This window comes from Osmerus eperlanus, chromosome 20, assembly GCF_963692335.1.
Source record: "Osmerus eperlanus chromosome 20, fOsmEpe2.1, whole genome shotgun sequence".
In the NCBI taxonomy this organism is placed as follows: Eukaryota; Metazoa; Chordata; class Actinopteri; order Osmeriformes; family Osmeridae; genus Osmerus; species Osmerus eperlanus.
Genome location: NC_085037.1, coordinates 6,378,235 through 6,393,328, shown reverse-complemented (window position 1 = coordinate 6,393,328; position 15,094 = coordinate 6,378,235). Strand labels below are relative to the sequence as shown.

The window sequence follows — 15,094 nt, the reverse complement described above, 5'->3', positions numbered from 1 at the left end:
TGCATGCAGTACATACAGAACTGCTGTCGGTAAAACAATACTGTACAAGCGCTGGCTGTGTGTCAATTACTGAACCCATTCCAGTCACAGTCAGTCTGGTATCCGTCAGCTGCTGAAGAATATATGCCAAACATCAAAACTTGACAGTACTTGTCACTGTCAAAAGAGACATTTTTTGGGACTCTTTTGACTTGAGAGACCTCAAGTCAATTGAATTAACTTAAAAACAACTTGAAAGTAAATGTGTTATTTCCTGAGCCATCTTTAATATTATTCATGAATCTGCCAGGTCTGTTAGTAGGTGACACATGAAGGCCCCAAAGGATGCTTACCTGACATACTGCTGGGGTTTAAGGTCTACGCTTCATCCTCTGAGTATCCACAGACATGGGGATACCGGTCTGTGGAGACGCGGGAGACGGGAAGGATTCAACAAGGAAGGGAGCGGAAGGGAGCAAGAAGAGATGTTCACTGCAACGATCATGTAAAGTACTTTAATAGCGCAGCTTTTTTGACATACACTTTTGACATGGCCTGTGTAAAGAGAACAATAACAAATAAAAGGAAAACTAAAGCTTGTTGATATAAAAGGCGGACAGCACCATGTGTAATGCTGAAGAATTACACATAGGTAAATATATGACAAATTTCCTCACCTCTGTGTGCTGAATTTCGCTGTCCAGAGAGGGGATATTTAAAACATGTTAGCCTGGAAAAGATAGAGAATGTTTTCATTATCTACACAACTTCCTTCCATGTACATGTTTTTGTGGATTGTGTAGTGAGTATCAGTGGGAAGATAACGTAACAGTTTATGATGTTGTGTTCACTCCAGCAGGATGGGGTAAATTCTGAGGATTTGGCTATAAAATATGTTGACAAGGACACCTAGTGGCCGTGAATGGAATAGCCTTTCATACGGCAAAAAAGAGAACCAAAAAGCCATTTTGCTCTAAACTTACAATTGTTACTTTACAAGCCAGTATATTTCTATGTTATCTGTGATACTTTGCAGGGTGACAATTCGTTCACTGTATTTGCCTCACAAGTAAATGTGCTTTACAAAAATATATTACTCAATAACTGTAATTTAGGAATGGTGTAGGCCTATATCATGTATATATCACATTTACCTGCAGGAGAATTATATTATTCCTAAACGAATGAGATCACTAGAAGTGTCACACCAAGCCGAAAATTGAGCAAATGGCAGGAACAATCAAATCCAAACTCATAGCAGGTTAAAGACTCCATGTTTGTTTTTGGTTTCTCAACAGCATAACCTGGAGCCATGCCACGTTTTTTAGCTCTTTTTTAGACTTGTCTTACTGCCCTTGAAACGTCCACTTACTACCCTCTACAGCTTGTTTGAAATATATGATGGGAATAAATGCATATTGGCCTGCTAAGTACTGACAGCTGGGAAGGCCCACATCCTAGCCCCGCAGCTCAAGGACGCAGAGTTAAAAAGAAACAAGTTTAAAAATCTCACCAAAATGGTTGCTAAATGAATGAGCTTGCATCCCTAGAACTGCACTGTCATATTTAAAGGGTCTATGAACAATCTCACTCATTTTAACCTTGGGAACAGCGAGACAAATATGGGATGTCGTCGGTTACATACACAACTGCAACATATACTTTGTGAAACTTTTTAAAATCTCCAACAATCAGATTGATGTCAACCACTGTTCAATCTGGGCCAGTGTGCAAAGTTCTCCCTGTCCACAACATTTTTGTTTTAGAGAGAAATCGCTTGGTTTGAGCGCTTTGGTGAATTTCCATTTTTCATCTCAGCACATTACGGAACAAACTAAATTCACTTAGTGATGCTTGAAGTCACCCTTCAGTTCCAGAGAGGGAACAAGAGAGGAGCATTGAAAACATCTCTTAACACAAAGAGCCTCATTTCTAAACTGTGCTTTCTCTTCTTTTTTGAGACGTCTTGTCCATGTGACCCAGCATCTGTTCCACATGATATAGGCCTACACCATTCCTAAATGACAGTTATTGAGTAATACATTTTTTGGGGTGCAACGCTCATGTCAGAGCTCCTTCAAAGTGGCGAGCCAGCAAACAGTTACGCTGCTCTTGCATAAGGCATTAATCATGGGAATTTATGGCTAACAAAATTAAGAATCTGTTCCTGATGCAATAGATAAACAAATGTGGTGTTCATATCCCAAAATTCAAATGATAGCCCAAATTAGAATGATACAAGTAGTTGTTGATACAGGAGTCGCCATTAAACTCTTTACTGAATGACACTATTAAAGACTGTGTCCTGTAAGTAAATCCGTTTTAAAACCTTTACACGTGTATGAGTAACAGATAAGATCAGAGAACTGTTGGCTGGAGAGTAAATACACTTGATCCAGATCTAGACAGTGAGAGAGGAGGCGGAAAGGGGAGAGGGGGTGCAGAAATGTTGTCAAACTCCATTTAACAAAGGACAGGGTTAGGCAGATTGGTGTGTCATTCTACACTTCAAAATCCGTGTTTTACTTTGAGGGAGCCGGGAAGAGGGCAGGTAATATACCAAGAGGCTTTGTGTATCTTTGGGTCTGCTCCGCTGAATGGTACAGCCTCGCTGGGTGGAGGGAAAAGGGCTGTTCAAGATCACGTACCGTGTGTAGTCACGCTCCTCTCCTCGCTGAGACACAAGATTACTTTCATGTAAGATTTTTTTCTGAAGGAGCCTGGGGCAAATAAAGATGAACTCATTTGGAAATGTCTTCACGGGGGGGGGCGAGCTTCGATGACGACAGCAAGCTACAGTAAACAATGGTGCTGGAAAGCAGCCGAATCATCTCGGGCTGTCCTGATGCTGCCTGTGAGTACAGACACGTTCAGGCCTACGCTCTCGTTAGCGCATCCATACTTACCCTCGTCCTCTCAGACCCCCTGCTTCCTGACAGCCCCCCCCCTAACCCTCTTCAGACACACACTTCCCCTGCCTTTGTCCAGAGCCAACTTCCTGTTCCGCTGCCTGGTTCAACGCTGACTTCAAAACGTTCCACTGCGCCCCACCCTCTAACACCAAGGAAAGGTCCAGTTGCGTAAGGCAATACTATATCACACACACACAGAAAAGCACACAGTGTGCTGGGTTCAGAAGAGGAGGGGTGCTCTGAAAGACAGCCAAGGTGTATTTCCTCTTCTACCAGAGAGTACTAACCACATCCTTCATATTCAGTTAAAGAGCAGTTATTTATCTCAACACAACTTACATCCTAACTATGAAGCCCAAAGTAGTGAACACATCTCTCATGGACATATCAGGAAGTAAAAACCTGAATGTTAAGTTCAACATAAAGCAAAACCTAATACAGACAATTACCGTTTTTACTGGAATTAAGAATGGTACTAGGCACTCAATCCCTTGTGCCAGTCAACTAGAGAAGCTGTTCTACAAACAAGCCGTTACACCAGTAGAGATCTGACCTACAGTTAGGTCCATAAATATTTGGACATTGACACAATTTTCATCATTTTGGCTCTGTATACCACCACAAATGAAACAATCAAGATGTGCTTTAAGTGCAGACTTTCAGCTTTAATTTCAGGGTATTTACATCCAAATCAGGTGAACGGTGTAGGAATTACAATACATTTTATATGTGGCCCCCCCTTTTTAAGGGACCAAAAGTAATTGGACAATTGGCTGCTCAGCTGTTCCATGGCCAGGTGTATGTTATTCCCTCATGGGAGTTCGTTATTTCATTGACAAGGAGCAGATAAAAGGTCTAGAGTTCATTTCAAGTATGGTATTTGTGTTTGGAATCTGTTGCTGTCAACTCTCAATATGAAGTCCAAAGAGCTGTCACCATCAGTGAAGCAAGCCATCGTTAAGCCGAAAAATCAAAACAAACCTATCAGAGAGATAGCAAAAACATTAGGTGTGGCCAAATCAACTGTTTGGTACATTCTTAAAAAGAAAGAACGCACTGGAGAGCTCAGCAACACCAAAAGACCCGGAAGACCACGGAAAACAACTGTGGTGGATGACAGAAGAATTCTTTCCCTGGTGAAGAAAAACCCCTTCACAACAGTTGGCCAGATCAAGAACACTCTCCAGGAGGTAGGCATATCTGTGTCAAAATCAAAAATTAAGAGAAGACTTCACCAGAGTAAATACAGAGGGTTCACCACAAGATGTAAACCATTGGTGAGTCTCAAAAACAGGAAGACCAGATTAGAGTTTGCCAAAAAACATCTAAAAGACCCTGTACAGTTCTGGAACAACATCCTATGGACAGATGAGACCAAGATCAACTTGTACCTGAATGATGGGAAGAGAAGAGTATGGAGAAGGGAAGGAACTGCTCATGATCCAAAGCATACCACCTCATCAGTGAAGCATGGTGGAGGTAGTGTTATGGCGTGGGCATGTATGGCTGCCAATGGAACTGGTTCCCTTGTATTTATCGATGATGTGACTGCTGACAAAAGCAGTAGGATGAATTCTGAAGTGTTTCTGGCAATATTATCTGCTCAGATTCAGCCAAATGCTTCAGAACTCATAGGACGGCGCTTCACAGTGCAGATGGACAATGACCCGAAGCATACTGCGAAAGCAACCAAAGAGTTTTTTAAGGCAAAAAAGTGGAATGTTCTGCAATGGCCAAGTCAATCACCTGACCTAAATCCAATTGAGCATGCATTTCACTTGCTAAAGACAAAACTGAAGGGAAAATGCCCCAAGAACAAGCAGGAACTGAAGACAGTTGCAGTAGAGGCCTGGCAGAGCATCACCAGGGACGAAACCCAGCGTCTGGTGATGTCTATGGGTTCCAGCCTGAAGTCTGGAACCCATCCTTTGCTGACTGCAAAGGATTTGCAACCAAGTATTAAAAGTGACAATTAGATTTATGATTATGTTAGTTTGTCCAATTATTTTTGGTCCCTTAAAAAGGGGGGGGGCACATATAAAATGTGTTGTAATTCCTACACCGTTCACCTGATTTGGATGTAAATACCATGAAATTGAAGCTGAAAGTCTGCACTTAAAGCACATCTTGATTGTTTCATTTCAAATACATTGTGGTGGTATACAGAGACAAAATGATGAAAATTGTGTCAATGTCCAAATATTTATGGACCTAACTGTATTTGCCAAACACACAGCATTATTGGACCACAATACAGCCTAATGTTCAGAATAGAGCCCACAACATAATGGGTTGAATTGCACTCACTCCAATAAGCCCCTCTTTTTTCACTCTTGCCTGTAGAAAAGTGCACTAACTGTCTCACACAGTCTTGTTTGAACTCTTAATGGAGAAGACCTTTAGGGGGAAAGAACTTGACTTAATAAAAAGATATCAGCGAAGCTCTATAGAACGATCAAGTATGGAACTGCTGCATTATTTACAGGCCAGAACTTTACCTTGACCTTCCCCAGTCCCCGTGGAACGCAGCAGAGAACACAAGGGTTCTCCTGTGCCAGGTCTATGCCAGGTTAGCTAATGCATTATAAATGAGAAATCCAAGAAGTCACAAGATGTTTGGAGGTAGAACACACCACTGAGATGGTGTGTGCATGGGCTCTTCTTGGTGAGCTTGTTGGTAACCCTACGTAGGATGAAGCTTCAGCACAGTGGGTTTAAAAATGATGACAGAATATTCTTACTTGCTCGATTAACATTACACTATAGACACTAAGGCCCACCCAGACACACCCAGTTCCCCAGACATGGATTACAACTGGTCCTAAAAGCGAGAGAAACATTCTATGAAGATTTCCATTGAAAAACGGTTTTAGGCTAGGACTAGGCTTAATCCACGCCTGGGAAACTGGGCTATAAATATCTCCAGATAATAATAATAATGATAATAATATCATTATTAATAATAATAATAATGTAATCATTTAGCAGACGCCCCTATCCAAAGGAATATAGTGACATTTGAACCTGGGACCTCTTGATCTACAGTCCAATGCTCTACCAATGAACTCTACCCATCAGGATGCAGAGACACTAAGAACCCCCCCAGAGCAGTTTTAGATGTCAACTGGAATATTTGTCCATCGCTTCCACCCTATGGAAGGCTTTTGCAAACATAAAAGGATGTTTAGGACAATAGAACAGCACGAGAATCAAAAGCTTTTTTTCAGGAGCACATTTAAGACAATGCACTGGTTGTTTGTGGTACTCTATTCCGGCTCAATGAATAAATACGACACTTCTGAAAGTTGAATGCATAATTCTGTGGAAATCAACCAATTAGCAAACAGTGGAAACACGCCACAGATCTCACATGAACTCACACATGCTCACTCTGGACTACGTTCACAAGTCAATAAGACACACTGGGTGAACATGTTATTTTTAGGTGAGGTTGCCCACTTTTCACAGCCTTCACACTCTCCAACATACTCAGCTTGTGGAAATGTCACAATGCATGACGCATCTACGATACCGTGCCAACCGGTGGTTATGTTTTCACTCTCGGAGGCCTGCCCTCTGTGCACCCTGTTTTCAGATGTCCTTTTGATAAGAGTCGAGCTCCATCTTACAAATATGATCTACTGGGCTGAAATCGTTCTCTGACACTTAATATACAGAGTTGGATCAAACGCACAGTTTAGTAAGGACACATCATCATGGCAACAGAGATCACCGTATGGTGGCAGATGGTGTTTTCATCAAAAATAATTCAGCTGATGAAAAAATCAACGATTTGACTTTGTAGAGTAGACTGTCCTACCCTTATCACATTACATTTAGTTGCTCAGCCAACATCTAGACATAGCCGCATCCGAAAATCTCATTGGAGATATAGAGGCAGTGCTTTTTTGTTTTGTAAAAGCCCACATTCAATGTTCCTGTTGTGCTTTGCAGAATTCATAAGATGATATCTCTTGTGAGATAGATTTAGGCCTTGAATCATGAGTTGTGATGAACCTGACCGCTATCTAAATGACCTAATCTTATCTAAATGACCCAGAAAAAATAATAACATACTAGGAGCCAAGCTATTGACCAAGCCAAGAGAACGTTTTCCATGAAGCTACCAAAGCAACGTCTGTAGAAGGAATCTGCTTGACTAGTTTTTTAGAGGCTCAAATCTAGGGAGCCAGCCAGTTCTGTCATTAGTTTATATCGACCCGTCTGATCTTCCACAAATTCAACACTATCACCTAAAAAACATTCTTCTTTCTAACAGCATAAACCACAGACAGATTTATGCTCTGCTATTACCCAAGCCTGGCTCTAATTACATTTAGAGGAAGACTAACTAGCAGAAATGGATATATGTAATCAATGTTGTGTGACAGTAAGTAATAAGGTGTGTGTTTCTGTGGACTTTCTTTTCTGGAGTGTCTGTGTGAGTCTGCATGCCTGGGCACGTCGGTTTGTGTGTCTGTGTAAGTATTTGTGTGTACAGGGGCCAGTAAAGGGGATACATTTTAGTAGCTCTACTCTATGCTCTGTCCAGCTTTGCTCCACAATGCATGACTCTACAATGTTCTTCTATACTCTACTAAGCTCTACTCCACGATGCTCTACTCTTGTTCTACTGTGCTATGGTGTAATCCACTGCCGTCTACTCTACTGTGATCTGTTCTATTTGTACTCTAATATGCTTTGCTCTCCTCGACTATTTTTTTTTTTGGCAGAGTAGGGTATGATGTGAGGTGCTGGACACAGGCTGTGTGAATTTGAGTAACAAAGGGCCATTCTTACTGGAGGGAGCTGTGAAGTCTCACAGCAGGCAGGTTCGAGGCGCCATAAAGCTCCCTCCGGACGCAAACCTGCAACAAGAAGAGGTTCCTGTCAGTATTAATGAACCAAATCTGTCACACCAGCATCTCGAAATGCGTCAGTCCCAGGGTGAAAACATGTGGCATGCGGCACGTCATCAAGCTGTAAAATCTCAAAACATAGATAGATAGATGGAAAATTTGCAGTTTTCAAATAAAAGACATTCAAAGCAGCTTCTCTGCTCACGTTGACCTCTGGCAACAATTAAATACTTCACCAGAAAAGAGGATCTAATAGCCCTTTCAACAGTTTCCTTCTGTTTTACAGCTATCTCTAAACCTTTTCTTGCTGCACAAGGCAAGCCTAATGATGAACGTCCATGTTTATATGTGAGCAAGTACAACAGAGAGAAAAGGAAAGTATTTGTTTCAACCATCAATTCTGAGGCAGGTCAGACTAGTAAATTGCTCATGGACAAACAGTAATTACTTGTAATGAGACTAAACAACAAGACTAATGGGGGTGTTCATTCTTCCTTATGTCTCCCTTTCCCTCATCTCTTCCTCTTTCTCTCCCTCACTTAAGTATAAAGTATTGCAAATAAGATATGCAGAGGGAGTGCCAGATAAAAATGTATGGGTAAGAAAGACAAAGTGACAGAGAGAAAGAGAAACTTTTGTTATTAGTCAGGAATATAGGCCATGTTTGTAGTGAAACATTTATTTCTCAAAGAGCAAGTAATCTTAATGAATGCAACAGTGAAATTCACCAATACAAGGAGCTAATGACCAAACAAAGGGAAAACAAATTTGTCCTAGTCTGAGGACAATCTGAGAACATCTTGACCCATATTCAAAAAATCCTCTAAAAAGCCAGCTTTTGTGGTGCTGGTCATGCCAACCCATGCAAAAGGCACCAGTAGGGACAAACTTGTAAAATATAACATGAAAGGACACCAAAGTAAGTGTCCTGATCCTATCTCATAACAGGCAGGGGGAAATAACTTCCCGGATTTCATGTCTTAATGCCTTTGTCGAGCAGGGTGTGTCTATGCTTCAGGCCAGTGATTGAATGCCAAACATGCCTTGTGTCTGCAGGTCTGATCCAGAGAGCTGGTCCCTTTTTCTGCCCCAGATGTGAGTGGTGTTATGGTTATATAAATCAGACACAGCTAGTCTGTCTCCGCCTTGTTACCCCGCAGATCTCAACAGCAGAGCATGCTTACATTTGTCTGATGCGATACAAAATGGCTGCTTGAAAAATGACACCCAGAGAAAATAAAAGGAAAACCAGTCACTGTAGACACTACAACACTTCAGCTAAGTTACAGGAGGTGGGCTGCGTTTTTTTAATTCATTTTTGATTGATTCTCTACCTCCGAGTTGAATTTCCATTGGGTGACATTTCACAACATGGGATGTAGTGTTTTACCCTGTGTACATGCTCGCACGGTATAAAGTAGCATTTAACCTATTGTAAAGCAGTTGGATAAATGATGTTTGATGTTTGATTTGATGTTTGTCCTGATTGACGATGTGTGTGTGTGTGTGTGCAGTGGGAGGGGGAGGTTGACGAGGCGTATATGTCGAGGAACCTATGACGCTAAGCTCCAGAAATGATCTCAAGAGAAAGTGCTGGGAGAAGCAGTCATGTGTGGAGTACACCCTACACGGGGGCATTGGACAGAAGAAAGCGAAGAGAATCGTCTAAAAGGCATGATCCCGTTTTCCCCTCATCCCGCCCACACACTCATCCATCCCTCCCTCCTCGCTCGCTCGCTCCAACCCTCCCTCTCCCCCTCCCTTCCATGCCACTCTGTTTGCCAGTGCTGTGAGAGTGGGTCAGATGAGGACAACACAATCTCTGAAACACTGCTCTGCAACATCTAGGATAGTCTTCTTATTTTTTTTTTTACCTTTTCATCCACATCAACACAATTTCAGACAGAAGGGGAGAAAGATTCATTTTCAAACCGGCGGCAACAGGGTAGGTTGGTGGTGGTGGTGGGAGGGGGGGGACGAGAAAAAAGGGCAGCATCCTCATCAGACCGTCTGCCAGCCCACCCCCAATCCAACCCTCCCTCTCCCTCATCACCACTGTGCACCCATCCAGCTCTGACATCAGATCACTGCACTGCATGCTGGGTAGTAGAGGACAACTCAGGACACGCGCAGGGCCTTTTAGGATGTGTGTGTGTGTGAGTGTGGGGGGGGGGGAGGGGGTGGACTGCCGGAAAAGGGGGGGTTGGGGGGGGCGATAGAGAAATGAAATCTGCCAGCGTCAGCAGGTTTCTTGGTTTGTACATCACGACATCCTCTCTTTGCACATCTGTAACAAAGCAGGTGGTTCTGCATTTAGCCTTCACATGGTGCCGTCCTAGCAGCACTGGAAGGAAAAAGTCAAGGCTGGCTGTTCTCCGTATCATCCGGTTGTGTTTGACACAGTGCTAATTCTGGCCAATCACATGCTTCCCATTTGGTTTCATGGGACCTATCCACATTTATGTGTACGCCAACATGAGTTATTTGGTCAACTCAGACATCAGCCTTTCTGTAGGCTAGTCACTAGTTACTAGTGTACTGTCTAGTGTACTCCTGAGATATTGGCCCTCTTCATTGCAGGGGTGTGACCGCGAATGCCATGGTCATGTCACATGTGGCTGACCCACGGCATTGTTGTGGTTGACCTTGTCTATTGTGCCAACTATTCCCCCCCACACAATCCCCTCTCAAAACACTGTCTGGCACCCAACGCCTCTGTGCCTGGGCCAGTTCTTTGCATGCAACTGACACAGACTACTCCTTAAAATCATAATGATGGAGCTGCCACTGTGTGTTTCTCGAATGTGTGTGTGTGTGTGTGGTTGTGCAACGCCGAGAAAGTGTGTCTTTGAAGACCTGTCTCCAGTGTCCACCAGACCTAGGGACCCCTGTAGGGAAGGTATTCAGACACAGCGTATGTCACCAGGTGTCAGGCTCATACTGGCAAGGTTGCAGTTACCCAACATCCGAAGCTGCTAACTACAGCAGAACAGTACAACCCCCTGATGCCCCGTCTGCCTCTCACAACACTAAGCCCCGCCCGATGTGTCATCACTGTCATACAAATAAGGGGAGTTTCAGAGAGCGAATTGTTTAAAGAGCATTCATTTAAGAGCATTCGTTTAAAGGGCAATCAACCAGTGAAACTACGGATATATAAATGGCCATTTTTGCAACCGATACTCTTTGAATGATTCAATATTCATACATTCCTTCAATCAAAATGTAATAAAAACAATTCAAGTAATATAAACAAATAAAAACCTAACCAGTCTATTTTAACAAGTCCAAAAATACACAACGCATATGATTTTCCATGATTTTCTGAGGGTTACAGCCTAACAGCCAAGTACATAAACAGTGACAAAATTCAGACAGTCTAAGACCATGGGCGGCCTGTGTTTTCAATTCCGTTAGGTACACACCACACACCTGAGCTCCACAGACAATTGTGAACAGTATGAGGGAGAGGTTCACCTGGAAAGACAGACAGGCAGACAGTGGGACTGACAGACAGGCAGACAGCCACATGAGCAGGGCAGACAACCAGCCAGTTGAGCAGATAGACAGGCAGACAGACAGACCGGCATACAGACAGGGCTGACAGCCAGCCAGTTAAGCAGACAGACAGACCGGCATACAGACAGGGCTGACAGCCAGCCAGTTAAGCAGACAGACAGGCAGACAAACGGCAGGCCAGACAGACAGTCAGAGGGGCAGGCCAAGGCCCCCAAGGCGGGCCGCGGCAGGGCCAGTGGCGAAGGGGACGTTTCTTGGCAGATGCACAGGAAGTACTCAGATCCTAAGTGAGAAAAAACTAAGAATGCAACCAAATAAAAACATACTATCACTCAGAAACATTATACATGAAAGAATTACTATTGCAAGCGTGGCCCTGCAGAGCTAGAGAGGTTCACTTCAACTCCAATGGCTGAGACAAGTCACATGCTGAAAAACGGAGAACTTAAAACCGCTCCTTTACATAAGTCTCAAAAGAGAGAATGCAACCAGCTGCCAAATTGCAAATAGGTCAGCGAAATCTGGCACCATAGGATTCTCTCTATAACCAACCCGTATTTGTCTATTGAAGAAAAAACTGGACACTATGTTAGCTGAACGCTAGCTGGCTTGGAAGCTTGCCAATCTTATGCAAAACAACAACAACAGTCATAGCTACAGTACAGAGTACACTGTCTCTATCTCTCTCTCTCTGGACTGCCAGAGTTCCACCTACATGGAAAAAAATAATCAACAATCTGATGTCACATCAGTCCTAAACCACTGGCTGAATTCTTTGAATTCTGGAACCATAAAGATTTGGCAAGCTGACAGTTCTGTCTCTGGCTCATGATTCAAGTGAGAGTTCCAGATTCATCTCCTCCTCACAGCTGGACCCACCAACCCATTGGATAATGATTTCACTGTCCCTCAGTACAGTACATTAGTCAAGCCTGGACTACAAGGCCAGCAATGCAAGAGAGGAAAGAGCTGGATTAGATCCACTTCAAATCCAAAGTTTTCAGTAGACGGTTTCCAAGTAGAGAAACACAAGTAGGCCTGTGTACCTCAAAACAGTGAACCTAGGTCTAACCAATGAGTCCATTATGTTTGTGTGAAAAGTATTTACCAATGATTAACAGGTTTGTCACTAGCTTGGTAACATTACAAATGAATGAAGTGGGATAGCTCAAGTCAGACAGTAGAGATACAGTAAAAGCGTAACTTTGCGCTCTCGTGACCCCTTGCGTTTTGCAAGTACAGACAGCTTGACAGACCCGTGTCATGAACCTTTATAATATCATAGTCAAGCCAGCATTCCTGTGACTCCAGGGACAAACTATGGTGCTGCCATACACATTCACAACACAGGAACATGAAGGGCACATGGTGCTCATGGGATGGGACAGAGCACAAACAAAGCAGCTGTCAACCCAGTTAAGCCCAGCTGATCAGCACATCAATACAGGGGAGCTGGAGATGGCCAATTGGCCTGACCAATAACAAACTAAATGAACAGACAACAAAGGGAAATTATTCTATTTGCGGCTCGGTAATAATTCTGTTCCAGTGTTGACTCTGCTTGAGGAGCACTCTAGCATCCACCGAGGACTGTTCACTTCACACCAGAGCAAGATGAGCACAGCTGTGATGGATGCATCCTGAGGTTTGGCTTCATGGCAGCTAGCAAATTGTTACGACTTGGAACCACCCACACAGCACTGGCGTTTAGAGTGCAATACACTGCCACATGCCACAAAAACCAACACCTGGGGTCTGTCACACATATAACCTAACTAACGTTTGAGAAACTTTAATGATGTTAAGTATGTAAGCATGAAGCTAGGCAAAGGAATGGAAGCGCTATCTCTATATTATATGTTACAAGAGATAGAGCATGTTTGACTCTAAATCTTGGCCTCAGACAGACATGAAACCCAAGACAGACACAGCCCCAACCTGTATGACAGACACCCAGCACTGAAGTAGCCAATACACAGATCCATTGTTTTCCCGAGAGTCCCTGTAGCTGCTAGGAGACACCCAAATGAAATAAAACAAAATAATCATACCAATTAGAAGCATAAATATTGTGTTTTGTGTTTAACTTTGAATGCCTGTCTTTCACTCTGCATTCTTTTTGCAGCTCTTTGTACACAGAGGGGCCTTCTGAGCTGTAGGAAAGAGATCCAAAGCTGATTCCCATCATGCCGCTGGCTCTCAATCAACACTGGGGCTTGTACACTTTTACCATGTGGCTTCCTTTGGTACTTTTTGTTCAAGAACAGACAACTTGAACAACATAAACCAGACACCATGAACGTGAAAAAGGCTTACTTACCAATGCTGTACATGGAAGACAAGTGAGTATTTTATTCCAAAACATTATATTCTTGAAGAGAACCCAAACATGTTTACACACACTATTGTTGACATCATCAAGGCTGTTGAGGTCAGACAACAATAAAAACATGAAAGTTCTACATTTATAGGCATTTCTACAGCTACATTTCAAGGGAAAATAGATGGTGGAAACTGGTCCCAAAAATCCAGAGGCAGAAATTAAGACCATGAAACCAGAATAGAAATACTCACGTTAAAAGCAATGAACTCTACCATGTTATTAGAAAGCTTCCTGCGCCATGGTTTAGCTTAAAGGAAAAGACAGCCTGTTCCATTTTACCCTCTCGCCCGCCAAATGACTTGTCTGGCCCGGGTCTGCGTGGTTGGAGTGTGATGCTGTCGCCTTCGGGACCTAAGCGCTCAGAAGAACACTTTAACAAGATGCTTGTCTATCTCCCTCATTCACACACTACTTCGTTCACCCCTCCTTCTCAGCCCTCCCCCCCCCTCTTCTCCTCTGTCTCTCTTGTGCTTGAAGGAAATCCAACTTTTGGAGCAGAACACATTTTTTTGGGCGACGCCAAAATGTTTTTTCCATGTACTGTATCTACAATCTACTCTTTTTTACTCGAGTTTTTGTTTTTTAGACAACCCTTGGCACTGGCCAGCACGAGAAAAAAAGAGGGGGGAGTTTGTGGATGAAGTTTTTTGTCTACTCAAATCTAGAACAATGTGTGTTTAATAAGGAAAATTGTGCAATGCTAGCCTAAATTGGAAGCTAGATATGTAAAAAAAAAACTATAAAAATGACTGTTTTGCTCTCATATATGCTTTAATTTCGACAATATGTATGATAACAGGCACATATTATATTATACATTTGATAAACTGTATCAAATGTATAATAGTCTTACTTGCTATACTCAAACTGAGGATCACAGTTGTTTTCCCAATACCCTGCAGGTCAGAGAACATTGCAAGGTCAGAGAAGACTCTAAATATCTGTGCTGAGTATTTTCCAGTCCCCTTTCTCCAAAGCAAACAAAAGGAGAATCAAACAATAATCACATGTGAAATGACCAGCAGGGTCACTGTTGACATTCCACTCCAGTGATCTCAAACAGGCCGAATCAGAGTACAACCATAGCTGGACAGGAATCCAAATAAACGTTCCTTTAACATCAGGAACATGTTCCCTGTCCACTAAGAGTACTCCAGAGCCAGCACTGCGAGACTAGTTCCTTTTATCGTTTATTTAACTAAGGAGCTTATGTTTCAGCTCATGTACACTTACCTTTACCCACATCTCAGATGTAATCCCGTATTAATACCGCACCGGCAATAATTAAATCCTACAACACTTCTTACTTGTTGAACATGTGCAGTAAGTAAACCTTTACTGGCCCCAGATATACAAACATGTATCAATAAATAAGTTGTGCAAACAAGGCATGCACCCAGGCAGTCTCCTACTGGGGGTTTGCCATCATGGTTCAGGGTTAT

At 42.8% G+C, this 15,094-nt stretch overlaps 1 protein-coding gene and 1 long non-coding RNA gene across 8 annotated transcripts in view; one reads left to right on the top strand and one right to left on the bottom strand.

The window, feature by feature from the left end:
• Positions 1–15,094, bottom strand: part of thrb (thyroid hormone receptor beta) — a 44,538-nt gene that overhangs the window by 15,600 nt on the left and 13,844 nt on the right. For 4 of the 7 annotated variants that reach the window (XM_062445709.1, XM_062445708.1, XM_062445715.1 and 1 more), the window contains exons 2-4: positions 7,692–7,759; positions 657–709; positions 333–401 (exon numbers count right to left, since the gene is read on the bottom strand). In XM_062445709.1, the coding sequence (XP_062301693.1) occupies positions 333–339 (7 nt within the window). In that variant the 5' untranslated portion in view covers positions 340–401; positions 657–709; positions 7,692–7,759. Of the gene's footprint in view, positions 1–332; positions 472–656; positions 710–7,691; positions 7,760–13,843; positions 14,027–15,094 lie in introns of those variants that run through there. The other 3 variants (XM_062445710.1, XM_062445711.1, XM_062445712.1) reach the window with 3 other exon arrangements.
• On the top strand, positions 111–14,362 carry LOC134006728 (uncharacterized). Its single transcript, XR_009927966.1, has 3 exons — positions 111–484; positions 13,395–13,611; positions 14,130–14,362. It is a non-coding gene; the product is annotated as an uncharacterized LOC134006728 (long non-coding RNA).